This window comes from Amborella trichopoda, chromosome 13, assembly GCF_054954075.1.
Source record: "Amborella trichopoda isolate Santa Cruz 75 chromosome 13, AtrichopodaSantaCruz75HAP2 v2.0, whole genome shotgun sequence".
NCBI classification, from domain to species: domain Eukaryota; kingdom Viridiplantae; phylum Streptophyta; class Magnoliopsida; order Amborellales; family Amborellaceae; genus Amborella; species Amborella trichopoda.
In genome coordinates, this window is record NC_142348.1 from 3,635,183 (window position 1) to 3,661,647 (window position 26,465).

General features: G+C 37.4%; 1 protein-coding gene and 1 long non-coding RNA gene across 4 annotated transcripts; both read left to right on the forward strand.

Annotated features, from left to right (window-relative positions):
* Positions 1-283: 283 nt before the first annotated feature.
* On the forward strand, positions 284-5,862 carry LOC148778945 (uncharacterized). The gene is made up of 2 exons (XR_016048024.1): positions 284-931; positions 5,350-5,862. It is a non-coding gene; the product is annotated as an uncharacterized LOC148778945 (long non-coding RNA).
* A 1,700-nt stretch (positions 5,863-7,562) lies between these two features.
* Positions 7,563-18,636, forward strand: LOC18428856 (PLAC8 family protein). 3 transcript variants are annotated; one of them, XM_088856285.1, is made up of 5 exons: positions 7,563-7,715; positions 7,950-8,167; positions 9,839-9,953; positions 17,355-17,620; positions 18,109-18,636. In XM_088856285.1, the coding sequence occupies exons 2-5, from the start codon at positions 8,057-8,059 to the stop codon at positions 18,331-18,333; spliced, it is 717 nt and encodes a 238-aa protein (XP_088712411.1). In that variant the 5' UTR covers positions 7,563-7,715; positions 7,950-8,056; the 3' UTR covers positions 18,334-18,636. The 3 variants fall into 3 exon arrangements, with proteins under 3 accessions (XP_088712411.1, XP_011621388.1, XP_006838215.1); XM_011623086.3 differs by having other exon boundaries at positions 7,968-8,167; XM_006838152.4 differs by having other exon boundaries at positions 8,033-8,167.
* The last annotated feature ends 7,829 nt before the right edge of the window (positions 18,637-26,465 follow it).

Here is a 26,465-nt window from a genome sequence, read left to right on the forward strand (position 1 = left end):
AAGGGCATTTCTGTCTAAACAAATTAACTTTTTCCCTTGAGAGCATTTACATGAAAAGTTTGTTTTGGGGAAAAAAGTGAGAGAAAAAGTTAAATTGAGTTAACTTGCATAGAAAATGTGGTCTTGGGGTTATTTGTAATTTTACCCTAAAAAACAAGAAGAAAAAATTATAAAAAAAAAAGCCCCACGTTGCCCAATCTACTCAACTTACCCCCACCAAATTTGATTCGCTCACCTTTTTTCTATTAATATATTTTCTTCGCAAATCCCCCCCCCCCCCCCCCCCCCCCCCCCAACCCCAAAAACAGTAAAAAAAATCCAGATTGCCCTCTCAAGCTTTTATCCCTCTCTCTTTCTTACCTTTTTTTTTTTTAATTTATCTTTTTACCTCACGGCCCTGTTTCTCTCTCTGTGTGAGGTCCCTCCCCACGCCCTCCCCCACGCTCCCTCCCCACGCCCTCTCTCACAGGCCCTGTCTCTTGCTCTCTCTCACGGTGCGAGCTCCCTCCCCCACGCCCTCTCTCATGACGGTGCAAGCTCCCTCCCCCACGCATTCTCTCACGGCTCTCATTAGCGCGACTCCCTCCCACGTTCTCTCTCACGACTGAGCTCCCTCCTCACGCACTCTTTCATGGCACAACCCCACCCAATATCGCCATTTTACCCAAATCAGCCCGACCCATTTTTACCTTAAATCAGCCCCAGCCAATAGCCCCATTTTTACCCCAAATCAGCCCCACCCAATAGCCCCATTTTTACCCCAAATCAGCCCCCCCCGATAGCCCTATTTTTACCCCAAATTTACCCCACCCGATGGCCCCATTTTTACCCTAAATCAGCCCCACCTGATAGCCTGAGCTTGATTTTTACCCCAATCCGCCCTACCAGATAGCCCGAGCTCGATTTTTACGCCAAATCAACGACATCTAAGGTAAATCTTTATTTATTTTTATTTCATATAAATTAGAGAAGATTTATTTAATAAATTTCAACAAATGTATTGTTGGGTCATTGTTTTTGTTGTATTTGATTTGTCATTGACAATGAATGCTTATGGTTTAAGATATATTTAAGTTTTTCTTATTAATTATTTATACTTAATTTAAAGTTTTAATTTGTTTTACCGTAGTATTTTCTTTAGGTTTCTTTGCATATTTTTCTCTAGCTTAAAATTATGAGTTTTTTATATTTTTCTGAGGTGATCCTCTTATTATGCAGTGAGGTCATTTACATGTAGATTATCTATTTTGATTTGTTTGAGTTACCTCGTATGAATTCATAAACTATAGCGTGTATTTTTGCTTGAGACTCCATTTTGGAGTGGATTTCGTGCTTTGGGCTATTAGAGGCATTTGGATGCAGGTTAGAATTTGCACGAATATGTACTATTTGGGTAGGTGAACTTGTACCCAATTTGGAGGATTTATCAAACACCTTGTGGTTCCTATCAGTTTATGAGTAAAATTACCTTTAAATGAAACAATATGAACTAGAAATGTCTTACTTTGAAGTAACGCTTGACCCACCCTAACAAAACCCCTCACCTCAATTAAAGTTACATTTTGAGATGATAATTTTTACTAAAGACTCTATGCTACCCCTTAATATGTAGCTGACAATTCTCCTCAATAATATTTTTCTTTTGAGAAAATACTTGACCTTGTCATTGACATTTTCACTCACATCTTCATCATTTATACCTGAGAACCCTGTTCATTAATTTGATAGTTGTTGATACCACTCTTATTTGTGATTGAAGATACTTGCAAATGATAACTATTTGAAAAGAGAAAGTACACAATAAGATCATGTGTCTAGCTTTCAAAGAACCAAATCTCATGATAAAATTCTTTATATTTTGAAAGTTATAGTTATTTTATCAGAGGTATGTGAACTTGTAATTTTAACTGCATAATCTAGGAATTGCCCTCTGAATAACAAAATACTTATGACCTTACTTTATGCTTATATCCATAAAGTCATTAGTTTTGTATTCAGATAATCATTGGGTTTGTTTAATTGTGGGGTGTAAATTATTACAAATCTTGTACAGGACAAAAGAAAATGTGCGATAGCAGATTACTTTATTGTATTTTTTGTGGAGAAGTCCAATCAAATGTTGATGGGAATTTGGATTATATTGGTGGTGATGCATGTACATTTATGATTGAAAGTAGAACTAGGTTAGATGACATGCGAAAATACGTAGGAGAGCATTTCTCGCTAGATATACAGTTGGTATCATTGAGGTATTTTGTCTTGGGAAATAGAAGAATTTTTGTGAATGTATTCATTGACGATGATATTGAGAGGTTGTTGAATGTACATGAAAGAGAGAATAATCTATTCTGTATGTATTTGATGGGAGTGAACAAAAGGGTAGAAGTACTTCACTTAATAATAGGGCATTCGAAGTGGTCAGACCCCCCTTAGATCTAATTTGTTGCTCTCTAGTTCTGAACAAAGTAAAGCACCACGGTTGCTTAATTCATGGGAGGATGCACTTGCCGATATAGGGCAACAATTTAAGTCTCTGGATGACTTCTGAGAAGCCCTTAGCAAGTTTGCTATAGCCCACCATTTCACATACCATCTTGTTAAAAATGAGTGATACTGCATAGGGGCAAAATGCAAGGGTGATGGATGCAAATGAGAAATATATGCTTCGAAATTAAGCATGACGAAAAGTTTTAGCATCAAAACATGGAAAAGAGAACATTCATGTAATATTGGGACAAATGATGATGTAAAAAGAAGAGCGTCACAAAAATGTATTGCATCTTTAATCAAAATAAATTAAGTGATACTGTGCATTACAAAGCTAAATAAATCATGAATGATTGTTTCGAGAATATGTTCTACAAATACCCTACTGCAGGGCTTGACGAGGGAAAGAAACAGCCATCAAAGACATACATGGTTCATAAGAGGAGGAATACAACAAGTTACCTGTATATGTAAATCGTGTGATTGAAACGAATCCTGATAGTTATGCGACGGGACAAGTATGACAAGATGACATATTTCATCGAATGAAGCTTTTATAGCTCAATACATGGCTTCAAAAGTGGATGTCGTCCACTTATATTTCTCGATAGGACATCATTGAAGGAACGATACCTTGGAACTTTACTTGCTGCCAAATCACTCGATGGAGAAGAACAAATGTTTCATGTTGCATTCGCTATTGTGGATGCCGAAAGTACCGACAACTGGGTATGGTTTATGGAATTTATAAAGATTGTTATTGGGACATATCGTGAAATTACTTTTTTGTCTGATAGACACCCCGGTCTAGTCGATATTGTTTGTCAAGTTTTTGAGAATGCCCATCATGTCTTCTGTGAGTGCCATTTAGCGGAGAGTTTCAAGAATGAAGCAAAAGACATATATAATGATATTAAGAAGGCAGCTGTTAAATATTTTGTAGCAGCATGTAGAGCATACAGGCCACAAGAGTATTTTGAGAAGATGAATGAAATTAGGTGAATTTCTGAAAACGCATTCAAGTGGTTCATGGAAGCATCGCCAGACCGTTGGGCCACATCACTCTTCAGGGGTAAATGATATAATCAAGTAATAACCAATATGGCTGAGTCATATAACAAGTGAATTCTAGAAGCACGAGACATGCCAAATCTTCAGTTTGTTGACTTGATTAGTAGACAAATCATGAAACTAATGGTCATCCGAAGCTTAGAAGCTAAAACAAGGAGTACAACACTTACCTCGCACGCGCAAAACAAACTAAAAAAGATCATAAAGCAATCCCTTTCAGTTCACGTCATTGTATCAAATGGAACAGTGTTTGAAGCAAGGGGTGATCGCATGAATTATAAGGTAGATATAATTGCACGAGAATATGAATGGTGGGGTTGGCAAGTAACAGGCTTGTCCTGTAAACATAATCTCGTTGACTATTGTGAAGACTATTTCACGGTTGAAAAGTTTCATGAAACATATTCCTCTCCTATCGTGCCAATTACCTTGATCGATCTATCTAGGCATATGCGTAGACAACTTTCTCCAGATAGAATAATAGTACTTCCACCTCACTCAAGACGGCCCCCTAGTCGACCTAAAAAGAAGTACATCGAGTCACAGGAAGTACTAGTGCAACATATTCACTGTAGAAGTTGCAAAAGAACTGGTCACAACATGACAACTTGTAAAGCACCCACTTGAAGGCATTGTTTTTAGTTATCTTCTTTGTTCTGTCTTTTTAAATTGTAGCACCCACTTGTGAGAAATTTTATCAGTACATATATTTTTACCAGTACATACATTGGATATACCACTTTTCTCTCTCTTTTTTATTGGATATGCTACTGATTTGTGTTTTCGCTTTTCTCATGAGTATGACTCATTTCTTTCTCAAGTGTTTATGTATACTATTTGACTTCTTATATTGGATATGCACATATATTGGATATCCATATATATCTGAAATTCATTTATTGGATATGCAATATATTGGATATGCACATATATTTGAACCATCCCCTTTTGTGTTAACTATAAAATTCAAGAAGCTCATGGTTGGATATCTAGTGGAAACACATGGTTGAATTGCTAACAGACTTTCACTCTCCAGTAGTTATGGATGGATGAATCTTTAAAAAATGTCAATGCATTGATAATGTGAAGTTCTTAAAGAAACACTTAGCTCCAATTTATTTTCTTTTTTAAGTTTTCTATATCCAAATCTGTCTCATTGCTTTTTACTAATTTCTTCTTCTTACTTATACTAAGTAGTAGGACCCGACATATCAATATTTAAAATATTGAGGTTTGCTCACCATATAATTCTTAATTGCGTGACAATCCACCATATTGTAGTGGAAATTAAACTTTTGAATATGCACATATTTTGGATATGTACATATATTGGATATGCACATATATTTGAGATTCATTTATTAGATATGCAACTGTTCTATCTCTTTTTTAATTGGATATACTACTTGTGGCTATTTTTTTATGTCAATTATGGAAATAGAATTAGCAATGCAAGAACATGTTTACGCAAGGAAGAGAAACCCCATTTTGCTCTTCGTCGCAGTCGCAATATCATATATGAATTTCTGCAGGCAAATCCCATGTACAACCCTCAACAAGCCAATTGGTATGTTATTGATTATATGTTTATTCTTATTTTATCGTCTTACTATATCTTAAACTTATGAAAATATGTATAATGGTTAATTTTGTTTTTTTTTCATTCTCTACTTACATCAACATACCTATATAGAGTTGCTACAAGCTGCAGTTAATAATAAAGTATTAGCTGGGGAATCCATGGGTTAAGTATAGGCGGCTCATGATTTGCTATTGAAAAACATTCTGTAGAGACAGGTGCCAAGGAGACTGCGCAGACTATATGTGGAGATGTGCAAAGTGAAAGTGAAAGAGAAGAAGAGGATGATTATGAAGAAGAAGATGATGAAGACAGAGAAGAGGATGATGATGGAGAAGATGATGATGAGGCAGAACAGGATGATGATGGAGAAGAGGATGATGAGGCAGAACATGATGATGATGGAGAAGAGGATGATGAGAGAAGAACAAAGAAAAAAATTTGATCACTTTCAAGCCCCAGCGTTGCAAGAGGAATCAAGATGGAATTTGCGGTCACGAAGAGATAAGAATGCCTACAAGGAACCTGATGTGAGGGAAAAGAGTGTTCTTCGTTGGCCAATAAAGGCATTGAGGCAGAGAAAATGACTTTTTTTTTTCTTGGATATGTGTATTTGAAACAAATGTTAGATTTGTCTTTTCAATTATGAGGAAGTCATCATGTTCGAAATTGTGTATTTTTTTGACAATGTAACTTGGTTATATGATGCGGGTTTTTTCGGATTTGATCTTGTCTACTCTGATCTTATTTTCCTCTTCAAGTTCTTTTTTCCCTCAAAGTTGACTCTTCTTGTTCATTTATGTTGATCATCTTGATTAAGGCATCATGCAAATGGTAACTTTTGTGTTCTATGGTTTATAGACATTGAGCTCCGTGATTTCATATATTCATGGAATGCATCGTTCTCATTAAGTGAACGTATGCATTTGTTACCGTTGTTTATATTAAGTTAGTGAATCTCATTTATGGGGCAAGCCCATGAAGCAATGTATCTTTAGTTGATGTTAAGTTAGTGATATGAGGCCCGAGTTCAAATTTTTGGTGTATTTACTTGACGTATCTTTAGTTCGGTAACTGTAGCAAGATAGAAGAACCATTTTAGAAAGTAATAGTGATTTGCAATAACTTAATAATTCACGGTACTTTACAATTGTGGAATTTGCAAAAAAAAGAATCCACTGGTCTATAAAACGCACTCCGGCAGCGTCATCGCACTCTCCGACAGCGTCACCGCACTCTCCGACAGCATCATTGCATGCTCCGGCAGCGTCACTATTGGCTCCGGCAGCATCACCATTGGCACCGGCAGCATCTCATAGGCTCTGGGCATTGACTCCAAGCTCTCTGGCACCGCCACTGCATGCTTCGCCAGTGTCACCAAGCGCACCGACAACGCCTTGATATAACTCACGCTCCGGTAGTTGATGTACATGCTCTGGCAGCTAACCTTCTAGACTTTCGGCGCTCCGGTGTCGAAAGACCACGTTTCGGCAATGGAGCTTCTGGAGCCGCAGCGCTCCGGAGATGTGTGACAACGCTCTGGCATCAAACCTCTGACAGTGAACATTTTGGAGCCACAACGCTCTGGCAATGATGGACTATGCTCCGGCAATGGAGCTTCTGGAGCCACAGTGCTCCGGCTATGGTGGACCACGCTCCAGCAATGGTGCTTCTGGAGCAGCAATGCTCTGACGATGGTTTACAATGCTCTGGCGATGGTTTACAATGCTCCCGCATTACATCTCCCCGAGCTACGGCGCTCCGACGATGTATGACCGTGCTTCGGCACTAGTTTTACTCGCTCCGACATTCTTTTTGTTCTCTCCGGCAATAGGTTATGACACTAAGGGTTCCGGCAATGTTTGAATAGCGCTCCGGCAATTAGACTGAGCGCTTCGGCATGCTGCTCCGGCAATGGAGTCTTTGGTGCCGCGGTGCTCCGATAATATGGCACCGTGCTCCGACAGTGTTTCTTGACGTTTCACTTCAGCAATGTTATATAATGCTCCAGCACTATGTTACTTGGGATCCGCGTGTCCATTTGATTTGTACAAGAAAGGTATTTTTGTCCAAAAAATTTAAACTTTTTAGCATGGAGAGGTTTTTGCGAGAAAAGGTTTTCCGAAAAAAAAAATGTGAAGAAAAATTGAGGTGGAGGTAAATTAGATAGATAGTTCATTTTTAGGGGTTGTCGTAAATTTCCCAAAAATAACCACCTAGAAGAAGGATGGCCATCCCGAGTAGTAAGCAATTGCGGGATCCGTTGTGGATTTGTAATATTTAGTAAGGTCATATTTAGTCTTGATACTCTGAATAATTCCAAAAATAAAATTATTCTCTTGCAGTCATGCCGGCAACTTTTTCCCGAAATCAATTTCTCATCTCTCTCTCTTAAATCAATTTCTCCTCTCAGTCTCTAGGTTTCAATTTCGTAAACGGGAAGTATAATCTCACTCTCTCTTTCTCTAGGTTTTATCCAGGGGAAGTACAACGGAAGGCAAAATGCATTTGATGGTTTTTCGCGGAGAATTGCAGGTCAACGCCGTGCATTTCAAGTGATCAGATTTAGAGTTTTCAGGTCTCCTCTCTCTCTCTCTCTCTCTCTGCAGATTTAGAGGTTTTGTTCTTACTCGCTTTTAGAGGAGTGCAGGTTTTTCTCCTTGTGATTTCATGTTTTATTGCCAAATTTGAGGCTTTTTCACTGTTAAAACATGAGAAATTTTGTGGGTTTTGTGGATTTTGAGTTTTGGGTGATGGAAATTAGGGTTTCTACTTAATATTTAGAAGTTTTAATAGATCTTTCTCTCACAAGGTAGCCTGAAATCTCCAGATTTGGTTGGAACAATCAAAATCTGGACGTTAATTTGGAGGTTAAGAAAGAGTGAATTTCTTCAGGTTTGAGAATTTATCGCTTCTGCAATGGGTGATGATACTCTTCAGTCGCGGTATGTGAAACTAACAAAGGAGCAAGATGCTCCAGTTGACGACATCACACCAGGAGAACTGAATCAGCCCCTTCAGGTGCCTCAGGTAATATTATTCTTTCTACCTCTTTGTCCTTGTATTTTTCGATGTTTCAGAAAATTTTTTTGCTTTGATTTATGTGATTAAGCTGTATTGTGATCCAGGATCAATCAAACACAAAATGATTATTTAATGCTAGATTTGTTATTTACCGATATTTTTGAGATTGGTTTAGTTAATTGCTTGCTAATGAAGGTTTTTCTAGATGGTGCTTGAGTGTTTTTTGTTTTTTTTTGGGGAATTTTTGAGAGGAATGCTGTGTATCATTATCTAATTCTTATGTTTTTGTATCCTGTGAAATGTTCGATTGTTTGAAGTAGAATAGAGTTTGGATTTGGTAGTTCTCCATGCAAGAACTAGTAACAAGGCTGAGTAACACAAATGCTCATTATTTATCAACTGACTGATTGTATGTGGCACTTTATTTGATTTTCTTTGTTATCCATTGTTGTAATTTATTGGGCACGTAATTTCTAGTTTCTAGAAATTTTTTTTGGGAAAAGTCCTGATTAATCGGGAATTTTGTAACACATCAAGGTCTGAAAGAGTTGGTGCTGGGGGATTATTGAATGGAATGTTATATCAAGTTGCTGAACTTCTCTTTTCTCCTTACTCTTGCTAAGCCAGTGATTGGATTTCTATGAAGTGATTTTTTTGGGTTTTCGTGTGGTTACAAACTTATTCACTTCATCATCAGTACTGTTTATATATAGTATAAGTTGGAGATCTGTGCCCTAAGGTTTTGCTAGGAGAATCATATATTGGAAGTCCGTGAATAAAAACTTGTTTCAAGTCGGAAAGTCTCGCTTGAGTCAATCAACTCATTCAGTGGGTAAGTTTTATAATGAAAATCTTGAAATGTGCCAGAGGTTTTCCTTAAAATTTTGTGCTGATTGGAAAGTATATATATATTGCCTCTTCCAATGTTGTATTCTTGTGTTTTGACGTAAGTGGTGAGCTACTTATTATTCCGATTACAAACATTTTGTTTTTCTAAATTTTATACTCAAACATTTGAAAAAACTTTATGTTTTGTGATCTCTCTGTTTGACTCATTAAGTGGGATCAGTTTTGGCAGTGACTGAGTTTGAGTTTTGAGGCACTGATTGAAAGCTACAAAATGTGCTTGGTATATGCATTTGAGTTTTTGGGGAACCATATTGTAATCCCGTGGCTTATATACTGTAGTTGAATGGGGTTATTACCAACCAGCGAAATGATGGATGGTGGTGGAGAGTGCGACGCACCACGGGTGGTTGTTTCCTGTTTTGGTGGGTCCCACTTTCCATTATTACCCGCCTTCTTACCCCTCTATGGTTTGAGCCATTGGGCCATAGTATATGCAGTTGTCCGTTTCATGGAGAGGAAATTCATTTCTTCACTTCAGGTCTTTATAATCCAATGGAGTGTGATGGTCCACTGAAATCTGGATTTGAGTTAGTTTTTTCTTTGGTTGGATGTAATGAGACATTATTTTTGAATTATCTTTGAGTCAGCTCTGATCAATCTCTTTTTAATTTTTTTATTTGAGCATTCTGCATATTTAAGAGTTCATTGTCCAATTTACTTCCTAGTTCCTATCGCTATATGCTTATTCGTTTGAGTGACGATTCTTTTCTTTCATAAAGTAGAAATTGCGTACTTTGTGTAGAGGCTTATTGCACTTTATGGATGCAGCTAGTTGTGCACAGATGTCGAGAGTGTGGACAGCCTCTTCCTGACAGCTATGAGCATCCTGCTGATGAGCCATGGACAACTGGAATATTTGGTTGTGCAGAAGATACTGATAGTTGTAAGATCTACTTCCCTAACCTTTCGTGTTGAGCAAACAAATTTGTTTCTCTTGAAGTTCAAGCGGCTGATATAATTTTATGAGGTTTGGTTATCTAAAGGAAGATAGTTTCTTGAGGCGTTACTTTTTGTTCAGTCCTCAAATTTAAATAAAATGTTCATGTGGTTGGTGCACAAGATACATATGTATTTTTTGGTTTATTTTTTTATAAATAAGTTTGTTTTATGAGAACTTAAGGAGTGTGAGAATTATGAGTGTGAGAATTGTACTTATAATATTTAATGCATTCTGAGTCTTGTCTTGTCATAATGTTTTGCCTTGACTTGCATGCATTTGTTTATTATCAAAATGATGTTTCTTTTTATTCAATATTTTGAGTGTTGGGTAGTATATCACTTCAACTAATTTATGCTCTTCTTAATTTTGGTATTATGATCTGGGTGTAATGCCCATTGTGTTTTTTCTATGGGAGGATGGTAATGTACAGTTCAATAACTAACATGGACCTGCTCTGTTACCTTTTTTATGGTCAAACCATTTACATAGTAATCGAGATAGGATCCTGACCCTTGAAGTACTCATGATATACTTTTAGGATATAAAAGAAATATAAAATCAGCTATACACTAAAGGTTGGAAATGCTGGTGAAACAAAAATTAGTTATCTGCATATTGTAACAATAGTCATCCTATCCTTATTCACTAAGGTATAAGGATATTTCCTGAATATATTATTTGTTAGGTTTTTTGTGTTTTAAAGCGTTTAAAGTTGATTTTAGGACATTATATGATTTCATAAAAGGGACATAGCTATCCACCTACGTTATGCTTTTCTTTATTCTTTGCGAGGTTTCATTTTCCCATTTGGGAAAATTGTGGTACATAGGGTTTGTATGTAAGTGATTTGGTGAAGACATTCATATTATGTTTGACTTTTCCTTTGATTTTGATTGTTTTGTCAGCTTTTGGCTAGCACTTAGTCTTGACAAGGTAAATGGTGGTAATTTGGACTTGGACTGGCTCTTGGTTTGCAATGTAATCTTTTCTAGATTGCTTCCACTATGCATACCTACTCTCTATAAATGCACTTATGGGACTCTCATCATAGTGAAGAGTGGTGGAAAATTTTCATGTGTTGTTTTCCAAAATATTGTTTCTGATGTTCAAAATTTGAAATTCACTCTCTCAAAAAAATAAAAATAAAAATTGAGATTCAATAGGTTATGGTGGATGAATATGATTGACAGATAAAAGTGACATAGTTAAGTCTGAGGCGAAGACTATCTATTAATCTTTGGAGGTTTTCAGGTCCATGTTAGAAGGGCCCAGTTGAGGATTACATTTTCTTTTCTTTTTACCTGAGGTGGATTTATATTTCTTTTTCCTCTTAACTGTCAAAAGAAAATATGTACTTCCCTTTGCATCATTGCATCAGAGTTTCTTAATAAATTATTGACAAAAAATGTCAGGAGAATCTTAGATAACTGGAAGAAGAGGAGCATGAGTTGGTGGCTATGCATATATATATATGGTCTTTTTCTTTTTTGTTGGGGTTTACAAGGGGAGGGAATGTTAATTTGGTATTTTGTCAATGGAGAAGTGGGAGATGAGGTTTTGATGTGACCTTTTGCATTTGGGTGAGGTTTGTGCTATGGATGGCAATTTGCTGGAGTTTGGCTGGTGTTAAGATTTGTACGGCAAGGTTTTCTTTTGCAATCTCTTGATAGAGAGATAATGGAAATAGGTATAAAAACCTCTTCTGAGAGTGGCAGTTGGTATTGTTCATATCGCATTCCAAATGATTCACATGCTTTAAGGACCTTAGATTCAAATGGCTCTTCTAAAGATGGAACAATTTGAAAAATTGGGGTCATTTAGAGTATCCTATATGAGACCTGTTTTTTTTTTTTTGTGTGCTCGTCATGATTGTGTTTGTACCTTGGAAGTTTGGTTCAGAGAGATGTACTTGTGTCTCTGTGCCTCTGTCCATTTAGGTTTTAATTGCGATCTTTTGAGCGTGACGTTGTCTGGCACTTGAAAAGTTGCTGTTTTCATAAGGAGAGATTAATGATAAATGCTTTTCCTCCATTGTTGGTTTCCCAACAGACTGGAGTTTCTTTAGGTACAGATTGCTCTCTCTCTTTCTCTCTCACACACACACACACAGATACAGGTCCATGCTTCTAGTCTTGATGGATACACTTGTCCGTCAGAGTTATTAGTGTGTAAGGAGTTATATTTCTTTGCTTTAGTCTGGAACTCTGGATTACATGGGATTTAAAGATGTCAATCCTCTCGGCCGTCGCGGTGGTTCGCCAATTCAGTGGTACGTGGCTTGATTCCTTCTTTCTTTTAGCCCAGCTCCTTCCTCCTACTGACACGAGCCTTAGTCCCCCCTCATTGGCCAGTCGGTACCAAACTTAGCATATAAGTAGCTACAAGAAGCAAGAGGTATGACAAACCTGTCTGAACGAAAGCAGACGCCATAGAACTCGTTCAGTCGTTAAGCTAGACGAGGCCAGGCGAAATTTGCCGAAATCTAGACACCACCTGAGGTTTCATGGGAGTTTTTGAAAGGGCTGGTAGGTTGAGTATTTTGAATGGATTTTACTACAATTTTCACATGGAGATTGTTGGCCTAAGGCACTCCATTTGATCATGGGAGATTAAGAAGGTCCCCTAATCATGCAACAAGAGAACTACCATCCTTGTAATTACGCACAACCCCGTCCCTATACTTGCCAGTCTATGGGTGTTCCTGCATATTTAAAGGTAAAGTCTTTTGTCACATGAACCTAAACCATTCATAAGCAAACAAAGCAATTGCATATAGGAGGAATGGGAATCTCACTGCTATGAAATCATCCCAAACTGTCTCTTCAGCAGTCACCACCTTTGTAGCAGGAGGAATGGGAATCTCACTGCTATGAAATCATCCCAAACTGTCTCTTCAGCAGTCACCACCGTTGTAGCATCATTCCAACCAAAGCCCGATCCAGAAAGGAGTTCTTTCACATTGTTATATTTCTCCTTCAGTGTTTTCAGACTATTCCCTGGCCTTTCTTTATCAAACTCCTCGCCATATTTGTCGTTCATTGCCCTCTCCATGTCATTCCAGGCTTCTTTGGTAAACCTCCTTTTATTTTCCGCCTTGCCTTGACCTCATTTACCCTAACCTCGATAACCACGGTAAAGTCACCATGAGGCTTTTCTGCTTTAGTGGACCCGTCAGGAGGTCATGAACAAAAACCCCTTGTCAATGAATAGAGCAATCCATTTGATTTCATCATGTAGGCCTTTTATGTATGAGATAAAAAGAACTTACAAAAAAACTTGTTAGAGAATGAGTGATTTCCAAAATTTGGTTCTTTTTTAATTATCATTAAAAAATACTTTGTTCTTTTTTTGATAATGTTAACTATTGTATTGAGTAAGAGAAAAGAGTACAAAGAATAAGAGCGGGAGGCCCCATCACAAGTGGGGCTCTATATAAAAACCTCACGGGTCTAAAAAATGTGTCCCTCTGAAGGGGCTACCAAGAAATTCTTCTAATATACAATTTAGGGTAATAAGAGCAAAGTAAAAGAAAAGGAGCCGGGAGTGAACATCAAGCTCCAGTAGGCAAAAGAGAGGGTGAGGAGGGCCCAGCTTTTGCAAGAGCGTCTGCAATAGAGTTGGCTTCTGCTGAATGTGTCTCCACGAGACTTGAGAGACTGCGCAGAAATGGGAGATCTCATCGTAAAGGTGCTGTAGCCTCCAGGGGCTAGGTGCCGCTCCTGAAGCTCACGCAATAACGTTCCTGTTGTCCCCTTCTATGATGAGAGAAGGTTTCCAGGCTTGGTTGAAGGCTCTAGGGCCTTCAAGGAGTGTGATGACCTCAGCTGAAGTTGAGTCTGTGACACCTATATGTTTGGAGTAGGAGTGCACTGTGTGCCCCTCAGAATCTCTAAATAGGCCTTCGACCCCTGCTGTTCCTGGGTTGCCCAGCAAGCAGCCATCGAAGTTCATAGTGATTTGGTCGTGGATGGGATGTCGCCAAAAGGAGGAGCTAGGAACTTTTGTGGGGCGCCAAGAGATGAGGGACTGCCAGCTTTGGTGGAAGTCCGAGTAAGAGGCATGCTTAAAGAACATGCTATTCCTGGCCCATTAAATAATAGAGGATCTTAGGATGTCGATGAGGGAGTCAAGGGTTTTTATCTTGCCTTGGAAGATTCTATGATTTCTCTCTGTCGATAAGGTGCATAAAAGGCCAGACACTGCAGTTCTCTAAAGGAGTAGCCCTGGCTTGGGCCAAGGGGGGATAAAAGCTTCTGAAAAGTATGAGGGATGGATGGAGGTGTAACCCACAGCGGGCAATGGATGAAGAGATGAGGGTTAGATTCCTCCTTGTTGAGACACATGATCCATTGTAATTGATCCACCGCTAGGGCTCTTTTCGAGCACGCTATCCACGTGAACCATCTAACTTTAGGAGAGAGGTTTGACTAGGCATGCACTGAGAGGGAAGGGGATAGAGAGATGGCATGAGTCTGTATCACCCTTTAGAAAGATGAGACTGTGAAGGTTTTGAGGGTGTGGGGGCCCAGACTAAACCGTCTTGGCCCTGGCTAGGGAGGAAAGAGAGTGGAACAATGAACAAACGGCAAGGAAGTTGGCTTCCTCATGCTCCATCAATGGTCTTCTAAACCTGGGGCTCCATACTCTGGTAACCCCCATCGTGTTGGAGTACTTCACAACTGTGGTGCCTAGGTTGGAGGCCAGGAGGTAAAGATTTTGGAACCTTTCCCTAAGCGGGGAATGGCTTATCCATAGGTCCGACCAAAACTGGATTTTGGTGCTAGCTCTAGCTTGAAATTGAGAGTGGGCCTTGAAGAGAGCAAGGGACCGTTTAATAGCTTTCCAAGTTCCTGAGCAATGGTTGAGCCCACCCCTCTTGGGGGAGCCAAGTGGAGGCTGGGATGCGATATTTTGACGAAAGAACCTCTCTCCAAAGGTGGTTATGGTGGGTGGAGAAGCACCACCATCATTTTCCTAACATGGCCAAGTTGCAGAGCTTGAGCCTTCGGATGCCGAAGCTACCACAGCCCAAATGGGCCCACAAACTTTGTCCTAGGAGATCAGGTGGAACTTTTGACCTCCCTCGCCAGACTAGAGGAACTGCTTCATAAATTGTTCTAAACAGTTAAGGACCTAGGCAAGCATGAGGAAAACGGACGTTTGGAAAACTAGAATATTTGAGAGAGTTGCCTTGATTACGGTCATGCGACGTGCAAGAGAGAGAAACCTGCCCTTCCAGGCTGGAAGTCGTTGATCGAATTTATCTATCAGATGGCTCCAGAGGCCTTGTTTTGGCTTCCCTAGACAAAGGGGGAGACCTAGGTAGGTGGAGGGAAATTGATCAACTACGCAACCCCAACGGGCTGCCAGAGGTTCCACAGATTGGCTGTTCAAGGCGGCAACCATCATAGAGGATATGGCCATATTAACTCGGAAGCCCGTTGCCATTTCAAAACACTTCAAGAAAACTCGCAGGGTGTTTTCCTGCTAGGTCAAGGCTTTCACACAAAATGTGTGTGTCATCCGTGTATTGCAGATGAGAAAACACAGGCCCATGGGTCCCAGAATTGAAGCCCGATAGTAGGCCAGTGCTGTAGAGGCTAGAAATGGACCGGCTAAAAACCTCAGCCACAATAGCAAACAAGAAGGGGGAGAGGGGATGATCTTGCCTCAGTCCCCGAGAAGAGCTGAAAAAGCCTCTGGGGGAGCCATTAAGGATAATGGAGAAGGGTGGCCGAGGATACACACCCCTGGATCCAGTTACCAACCGGTGGCCGAAGCCCATTCTAGTCTGGATTTGGTCGAGAATGGACCAGTCTATGTGGTCATACACCTTCTCCCTGTCTAATTTGATGACCAATCATGGAAGCCTAGCTTGGTGCCGTGAGTGAATGCACTCATGAGCAACGAGGGCTCCGTCAAGAATTTGGTGGTCCTTAACAAAGCACCTTGAGAAGGGGAGATAACCCAGTGGAGGACTTCCGTGAGCTTGGTGGCCAGAACTTTGGATAACAATTTGTAGGAAGAGTTCACGAGGCTGATGGGCCGAAAGTCTCGAAGCTCGTCTGCTTCTTCGAATTTTGGAATTAAGGCAATGAACGTACCATTCATAGCCCTATGGACAATACCCCGAGAATGGAATTCGTTGAAGAAGGAGAGGATATCAGCCTTTGAAGAGAGCAACCGGATTTCCATCTGGGCCGGGTGCTCGGTCTTGGCCGAGGTCTTTTACAGCTCTGAGGATCTGATCCTCAGTGAAGGGTTGCTCAAGCCACTCAGCTTGTTCTGGTGGGTTGGACCGGAAGGAGAGATTCGCCATGAAAGGCCGTGTGCGAGTGGGTTGGGTTGAGAGAACAGGGTTTGAAAGAAATCAATTATAGCCCCTTCTACAACGGGGCCTGGTCGAGGATGAGTTTGCCTACTCTGATGTGGGTTTGAGCTTTGTTCTTTTAAGCAAATGTATGCACAACTTAGAGAATCATTTATGTAACAAACAAATTTCCCTTGGCCAAATAATGCTGTAGATGGGTGTTGAGCCCCACCTATGAGAATGTGGTGAATCTAGTGTTCGCTTGGGCACCTACGCGTACGCCAGTGTCCCATAAGTGACTTAGATACTTTAGCGCAGTTTTTGGATGGCCTTATTGCATCTGTACGTTTCTTTCTAGTTACTGAAAGCATGCGTTTTTTATTTATAAGAGTTTTATAAACAAGTCATAAGTGGCATATGTGGCTTAGTGGTGGAATGTATAATATAACTTCAAAGAATTGTACGATCGGTCCCTAAGAGAACCTGTTCTATTCTAATATATGCCTTCATGCATCGTGGGGTGTTGGCACATTTGAAAAGTGGGCATACAACATCACCTCAAAGACCTCGGCTTGGGGGAACACTGGCTGAATCAAAGTAATCAAGAGAAAGTATACCATGCACCACAAGTGGATGGTATGCAGTAGACCACAGGGGCATCCATCGTCTATTTTTGATGACTAGCAGTGGAGATCAACTGTATTTTGTGATGTGGTTTACAATTGGCACATCCATTGATTTATGATTGTACTTTCCCATGATACTTGAGTGATCTAGAGCAGGTGTAAAGGTAAAGAGGTGTTAATCTTTGACTGGGTTCAGTATTCAATGTTCTCGCTTGGAGAAGATTATCCAACAGAAAGGCACTTCGCATGATTGTCATCCCCTTTCTTTACAGAAAATATCTGATATCGTATACATATCATAGATGTTCTTTTTTTTAACAAAGAATATATTCTAAGCATCTTTCTTTCAGGTCAAGCAACATTATATATTTTGAACAAAATTTGATGCATGGTTTTGTATGATTAAAGGTTGGCTGGGGTTATTCTGCCCATGCGTGCTGTTTGGGCGCAATGTGGAGCGCATTAAAGAGGAGATCCCATGGACCAGACCCTGTACCTGCCATGCTATCTTTGTCGAGGGTGGCATTGCCCTTGCAGCTGCTACTGCGATATTTCATGGTGTCGACCCTAGGACTTCTTTTCTCATTGGTGAGGGCCTATTTTTTGCATGGTGGATGTGTGGAATCTACACTGGTCTGTTTCGGCAAGAGTTGCAGAAGAAGTACCATCTTAAGGTGATCTATCCCATCTCTCTCTCTCTCCCCCCCTCCCCAAAACACCCCCCCTCCTCCTTTTCCCCCTTCCGTGTCTATTTCACACGTACACATTGGAAATAGTCTCCATATAAAACTTCCCACAATAGATATATTGCTTTTGATAAGTTTATGGAAGAAGACTTGTTTGATATTATTATCTCTATTATCAAAATAAAACGTTCAGTTCTTGTAAGTATACAGAGCAAAAAAATACTCCAGTTTGTGGCATTTGTTATTTGTGGTTATCTTTTCTTTTCTGTCACTTGAGGCTTTTTACTCTTTGATTCTCTTCCTATATACAAGCAAAATGACTTTCAGCTGCTAGTTCCCTTTTTCGCGTAATCCACACACGCATGCACACCGACCCCAATTTTTAACTCTCCCAATCAATTATAATTTCTAACTCACCAAATTTATATTTTCTTTTTTATTTAATTTTGTTTTCCTATTTTTTAAAAAATTTGCAGAATTCTCCTTGTGACCCATGCCTGGTACATTGCTGCATGCACTGGTGTGCACTATGCCAAGAGCATAGAGAGATGAAGGAGCGCCTGTCTGATAACACTGTGATGCCCATGACCATCATCAATCCCCCTCCTGTCCAAGAAATGCAAGTGCCTGACAACCCGGAACCTGCTTCCCCTTCTGAGAAGCGCAATGATCGCACCACTCTTGAGATGCAGCCATTATAATACCATCCCTGCAAAAAATAAAACTCATACCCCGATCCATTTGTATACTTTTAACTCATATTTTTGTTCCTCTCTTATCTTTTATCCATTCCATCTCATCTCTCTCTCTCTCTCTCTCTGCCTTCTGTTTTTAACACTTCATTTGTTTTTGTTTTGTTTCTTTGGTGGGTCATTTCATCAGCATGGGATTGGAGTTGGTACTTGGTGGTTTGGAATTTGCATAGACTATTGTTTTTATGAACTGGTACTGGAATGAGGAAATTTTGAAACATAGAAAATATTATAGATATACAGGATTATTTTTCTCGTGTGTTAGATGGAATTATCCTGTTTTCGTAAAGTCACTGGACTATCAGAACAATGTGTTTTTTCTTGATGGGTGTATAGGTGTATCCCTATTCAAATGTGGTCTCCCTCCAAAAAATCAGTCTTAGAGATGGATTTGTGGGTCGATAATCTTGATGGCTAAGATCATGAATCTTAAAAAAGAAAAGAAAAAGGCATTTCGAATCTTAAAAACAGACCATTTTAAACTTTGTGTATGGATAATTCATTATAATTCTTCGCAGATCATCAAATCTTTTAAGCAACAAAGTGTAAGGCAGAAATGCATCTGGCGCGCATTTTAAATCCTAAACAATTACTACGATCGATTTTCGTTGAGGGGACGTATTTGATTGGAGACGCACCAAAACTTTTTCATTTTCAAGTTAATATAACTCTCTCTCTCTCTCTCTCTCTCTCTCGCTGTGGAATAAGGTACATCTAGGAGATGTTATCAGAGAAGTTTGTTTGATGCTGCTCTTTTTAGTCTCTCAAAGAATGTAAATGCCAACATTTGTGCATTTCATTTTTATTTTATTTTTAAAAATGTTCTAATCCTTAATCGGGTTTCATTATTTAGCAGGGATTAAAGTATGATGTTTTCTTCTATTTCTTTAGGGCTTGTGTGGATGATATTTAATTTTATATGGAGCGATTATCTTATTTAAAATTAATATACTTTGGATGATGTTATTTTGTTAGTTGTTTGGTATGCATCTTTTATCAAGTATAATATTCGTTAATTGTTTTAACTTTTTTGAGATTTTCAACTATTGTTAGGTATGTTTGGCAAAAAAAAAAAAGAAGATGCAGTTTCCATCAAATTATATTGAATAAAGTAGTTCGAGTAAGATGAGAGACTGAGTTAGCGAAAAGATATGCTCTTGTGGGTCCATTTGCTCCCTCAGTTAAATATCAAGCTAGGAATATTTAGTAATTCTTTTAGGACCTCAAATTTTTAGGGATATAACCTCTTGAGTGTTGCAATCACCTTAAAAAAAATAAAAAATAAAATCAAATTACATATTTCATTTGCTTGAAAAGAAATAACGTCTTCAGATTGAAAAAGGAATATCTAATTTTTGGAGGACAGGATGTAAGTGTTGAAGAACTCAAAATTCAATTTTCCTTATTTTGAAACTGATTGTCACGTAATTCTCATCTCTATCCCAAAAATTCAATTATAAAAACATCATAGTATCTCTTTTGCCACTTCGGATCACGCAATATGCAACCATTAGGATAAAGCACCTTTCAACAGGCAAAATTACCATGTTAATAAGTTTTTTTTTTTTTTTTCTCAAAGCGTTTTATTGATCTCCAAAAATATTTTCTCTTCGGGAAAAAAAAACTAATGCTTAGCTTACATGTACTAAAATTTACTTATTTAGATTGAGAATCTCTAATCAAGATTAGATTTAGTGCTTCATTGGGCCGATTTCCACATCCGGAATTGGCCCTATACTTTGTAAAACTTATTCAGATTGGGAATTGCCGATCAACTAGACCTACATAATGTTGGAAATTGTGAGTGAAATTAGGCAGGAAATAATGATTTTGCAAATGCTTTTGATGAGCAACAAAATTACGTCAACAATCTTATTTTCAGGCACAAAGTTTTTGGTATCACAAGACAATATTTGTCTTTTATTGATAATAATCAATATCTATCGAAGTTCTCCCGACAAATTTCTATTGAGATATAAAGACATCGAACATCAAATATTATCTTGTCTATACAAGTACAACAAGATTTAGAGCACCTAGGTTGTTTCTATTCTTGAGAGATAAGTTTTTTTTTTTTCTTAGACAAGTGTTTGTAACTTTTATTACTGACTAAAAAAAGGAAATTACATCATTAGCGATAACAAGAGAAGGCATTAGAGATAACAAGAGAAGGCATGGAAACACCACCCCTAGCCAAAGAGTCTGTCAAAAAGTTTGCTTCACGATAAACATGGGTGAAAGAAACTGACATAGTTTTCACCAAATCTATAACCTGCAACCAAAAGGATCGAAGCTCCCAAGGGACATTATGCTCTTTCTGATACAATCTAATAACATTCAAAGAATCCCCTTCAATCCAACAATTTCTACCAAGATTCCTCTTAGCCAAGATTTTCAGCAAAACTGGCAGTTTTGACCCCAATCGGACTGGCATAGGAAAAAAGGATATTACCCGAATATTCACGCAAAACACCACCGATCCCAGATAGACCCGAATTACCTAGAGAACTACCATCAAAGTTCAGCGTAAAACTTCCAAAAAGAGGCGCGGTCCAAATACTTCATGGTCTACGTCTGACATTCCCAATAATGAACAGGTTACTTAAATTGGCCATAACATCAACCTTGAAAATGCCCCACCCCTCTTTTGTCATAGACAACCAAGACCAAATCGAAAATTTTGATGTTATTTAATATCCTCTCAAGAGGTAGAGCATTCCCATCAAAAGTCCTTCTATTTCTTTCCGTCCATACTTCCCATAGAATGGCACCTTTCACTATTTTCCATATAAATTTTCCAATCTTAGGCAAGTGGGAAATAGAGAATTTTGATATTGTCCCTACAATCGATGAAGGAAGTACCAGATTGATCCTTAGAATCCCAAAGAGCCAATACCAAATTCTTACCGAATGAGCAATGGATGAAGATGTGTCACCAGACTCCCCGTCAGCATTACAAAGAAGACAAATATTTGGCAATATTTTCTCCCTTTTGATCAGATTATTAATAATTAAGATCTTATTCAAGCCGCCAACTAAATAAATACCTGAATTTTATGTGGAATGGGCCATTTCCATATTTGAGCAATCTAAGGGTAAGACCATCTCCATCGATCATGAAAGAACAAATTATAACAGGATTTAACAGAGAATACTTTATCACTCTCAATCTCCCCAATCATTTCATCCCCTGCATTCAATGAGACATAGACCTTATCCAATTCCATCAAAACACACCATTACAAAAATACCACATTGCCCCAATGATTATAAGCTAGGAAAATATTCCACGACGTTAAATGGCCCCTTCGTTCTATAGAGAGAGAAGTTCATTTGAGAAAATAGGTATTAATAAGTGGATGCCAAACGATATATAAAAAGAAAAGGTCAAGTCCTATAAATATAAAGAGAATGTTTTTTTATTCTTTTTGGGAAGGTCTCAAAATGACCGTTCTTGAAAGATGAAGAATTATGATTCTTTGTATCTCAAATGTAGCCAGTTATAAAATAAACATTGAGAGTGGTATGCTCCCGCGTAACACACTTGCATTTTGGTGCTGCAGGACTACACTATTACCAGCCATGATAAATTTATGCCAATGTCCGTTTAAATTTCCTTTATTCATTTTTTTTTTTCTTTTTAAAGTTTGATTTTACAAAATACCATTTTTTGGATTTTTAAATTTTTTTTTTCAAAGTGCCCCTCCTTCGAATTTTGAAAGTCAACACTTATTTCAAATATTAATAATGGATATTCAAAATTTACTCACTGAAAATCAATTTCGAGCCTTCAACGTCTAAAGTTAGTTTAAGACTATAAAAAAAATGTGGAGTGCTTACAATGGCCATAAAATACAAAATCTATGTATTTCATCTATATCACCTCTGGGTCACTTACCCAAAACAAACTCTCCACATACAAAGTCAAAAGTTAATGTATGTGGACAAAACAACTTCAAACCTTGAAGCTCCCAACTAATGACAATTATGAAAAAAAGTAAAAATACTTAGGGAAAAAATTATATAAGAGTGATGCTCTAAACAATCAATTTGAGGAGCACCACAAAAATCCATTAAAAGAGCTTGTTTTGAAGCCAAAAAATCCTCAAATTGATCTCAACCTCAAAATGTATGAACATGAGAAAAAATGGATTTCAAGTATTAGAAGTAGTACATTTTGTAATGCATTTTACGACCATCACTTTTCAAGATGTTCAAGTGTTCATAGATCCGCTTGATCTACACTACTTTTGAAGTTAGAATTTTTATAATTAGAGATGAAAATAAATTTTCAAGCTATCACAAAGATTTGAGCATTGCAACAAAATTTTTTATTTTTTTTAACAACAGTACTAAATATTATTAGATACAGCGGAATAATTACAATAAAAAATTCAACAAAGAAGAAGAAATAACCATATAATCTAATGAAGCACCATTTTTTACTAAATCATTCGCGATGGTATTTGCTTCTCTATAGATATATTTGAAACTGAAATTGTAGCTCGAAGATAAGTCCTGAATTTGCAGCCATAAAAAGCGAATATGCCAAGGCGGTCTAGATAAGCAATTACACCAGTTGGTGACATTATTTGAATCTCCTTCTATCAATAAACAATCCCCAAACCTTTATCTTTCCAAATTAGCAAACCTTATAGCAAAGCTGCCAACTTTGCGTGATTAGCAATGGAAAAACCACATGGGTCAGCATAACAAGAGACAAGGGTACCTAAGAATCTCAACATATGCCTCCCACACCTGCACGTCCATGATTATCAAAAGAAGACCTATCAAAATTAAGTTTATCGCAACCCAAAGGAGGAGAAACCCATATACATTGAAGCTTTACCATAGCATAATACTGAAAAACCAGATCCATCAAATTATTCTCAACATCAATATTAGAAATACCCCAACCTTCCTTTGTCACCTTTAACCAATTCCAAGTAGTGAACAATATATTATTTTTAATCACCATCAGATCCACAGCCACCCCATCAAAAACCTTGTAATTCCTTTCTAACTATAGTCCCCATAAAAGAGCTCCTCTTAGAATATCCCATATAAAAACTCTAAGTTATGGCATTCCACACAATTTCGTATGACTCATCAGATGAAAAACTAATGAAGGGAGAGGCATAAGCACGTCTACTTGTTGCATTGCCTAACACCATAGATGATAAGTGTTGCATTGCCTAACACCATAGATGATAAGTGTATGGACAGTGTAAAAAGAGGTGATCAACAACCTCCTCTTCCTCTTTCCCAAATAAACACATGTTAATGGTTATAGCTCTCTTTCTCAAGTTATCAGTTGTTAAAGTTTTATTTTGTGCAAGTATCCAAATGAAGATTTGTCTCTTAAATGGTTTTGGCCATTTCCAGATTTCCTGTAAATAAGGTTGGTCCCATCCAATGGTTTAAAAAACGGATCGGTGACTCGGATCGGGCTTCCAAAAACCGATCCGGATCGGCGAATTGGCGATCCGGATCGGGAATCGGGTGAATCGGTCAGAATAAAGCTTAAAAAAAATTCGAAAAAATTATTAAAATTCATTATAAATATTGTTTTTTAGGAATTCAATAAAAAATGAGGGTACTCCGTTAAGAATTTTCATGTTTTTGAATGAATATGCGAATATTGATATGTTCTTTCCCTGCATGAACAGCCATTCAGCATTTAATTTACAGTATTTCGTGCTCATCCCTATACTGTTGCTGTTGGGACTCGATATGTGAATAATATGGCTGGGATAGGGTGGCTTCAGAATCATCATCTCTTTCATTTTCTCTTTGAATAATATGGATTAAAAAAAAAAAAAAAACAAATTTTCAAAAAAATCGATCATGGATTAAAAAAAAAATCACAAATTTTCAAAAAATTCTATCATGGATTACAAAAAAAAATTCGATCATGGATTAAAAAAAAAAAATCACAAATTTTCAAAAAATTCAATCATGGATTACATAAAATTCGATCATGGATTACAAAAAAAAACAAACAAAAAAAAACAAAAAATTCAATCGTGGATTACAAAAAAAGAAAAAAACAGTTCGATCATGGATTACAAAAAATTCAATCATGGATTACAAAAAACTCTATCATGGGTTACAAAAAAAGCAAAAAACAAAAAATTCAATCATGGATTACAAAAAAAAAAACAAACATTTCGATCATGGATTACAAAAAAAAAACAAACATTTCGATCATGTATTACAAAACATTCGATCATGGATTACAAAAAATTTTATCATGGGTTGCAAAAAAAAAAAAAAAAACAAAAAAATCGATCATGGATTACAAGAAAAGAAAACAAACATTTCGATCATGGATTACAAAAAAACAAAAACAATTCGATCATGGATTACAAAAAAATCGATCAAGTATTACAAAAAAATCTATCATGGATTACAAAAAAAAAAAAAATTCCGTATTGGACTCTCCGATTCACTGTTCAGACTCGCCGATTCCGTACAGTGAATCGGCGATTCACTGTACAGAATTATCCGGTTCTCTCTAGAACCGGACGATTTCCGATTTTTTAGGCGATCCAGTCCCCTTTTCACGATTTTCGAGTCGAACCGGGCGAGTCCGGTTCAACTCGGCATTTTTTAAAACACTGGTCCCATCTAATCCTGTCATAAAAAAGTAAGTAATAGGTTGATTTAACTGAGTCAAGACCATCTGATTCAAACTCCCAAATAATTTTGTTATTACCATTGTTTGAGATATAAATACCATCCAAAGTTTTTAGAAGTTCTTTATATCGATCCATATCGTTGGGAGGTAACTTGCAAGTAACCTTCCATACCACTGATCTCCCAATAAAGAGTCTCACTTCATTAACGTTGGCCATAAGTTGAGCACTTCTAAGAAAAAGATTTGGGTATGGAAACTTAAGATGCATATCCACAGCACATTGAATGCCAAAATAAAATCACCCTCCTTACCAATTGATTATATGGAGTTATTAAGAACACAAGATCTCATTGAGTTAATAGCCTTGCGCATACAAAACTGCCCATCACCTTGTCCACGAGTAGTAACATTGAAATGTGGATCCATACCATATTTAAATCGAAGTACTTCTTTCTATAAGCACTCATTCTTTTGCAAAGCATGCCACCACCATTTAACAATTAAAGCTTGCTTAACCCACTTTAATCTTCGGATACCCAATCCCCCTTCACTTTGAGAAGTGCATATTTTATCCAACTCACTAGATGAAATTTTTTGGTATCTTTATCTCATCTTTAAAGAAAAATTCGCATCTATTTCTCTATTTGCTTAAGTATTGGAAAAACATATTTGGACACTATTTGAAGGTGACATTGACTTTGATTGTTTAGAGCCTCGATCCTCTAAAAACTGCACCCAAATAATTATGAGAAAAGTTTATATAGAAATGAGGTTCTAAATAATCAAATTAGAGCCTACATAAAAAATTTCACTAGAAAAGGTTGTTTTGAGGCTTAAATATCCTCAAATTGATAATCTCAACAACAAGATGCATGAACATGAGAAAAAATGGATTTCAACTTTTGGAAATAGTGTATTATGTAATGTATTTTTGGACCGACAAATTTCAAAATTTTCAAGTTTTCATAGATTTGCTCAATCTACACTAGTTTTGAAGCTTTAAATTTTATAAATAAAGATGAAAATATATTTTAAAGCTCTTACAAAGATTTTCAATATTAAAACCACATTTCTCAAACATTATTTGAAAATAGGCTCTAATTTGATTCTTTAGAGCTTAGGCTTTATACAAACCGCACTTAGTAATTATAGGCATAAAATCAATATTTTAAGAGAGCCTCAACCCTATACAAACCGCATATTAAAAAAAAAAAAAAAATGATATTAGGATCTTTTCCCATCTATGTGTATAAGATATTAGAGGATCATCATTAAAATTGGCACATACTTCTAAAAAAGTTTTTTAAAGTGTGGGGACTTATAGTTTTTTAAGTGTAGGGATTTGATTTTTTCTATAAATCCATACTTTTAAAAAAAAATTTAATTATGGAGACTTGTAGTTTTTTCAAGTATAGAGATTTAGTTTTTTTCTATAATTCCG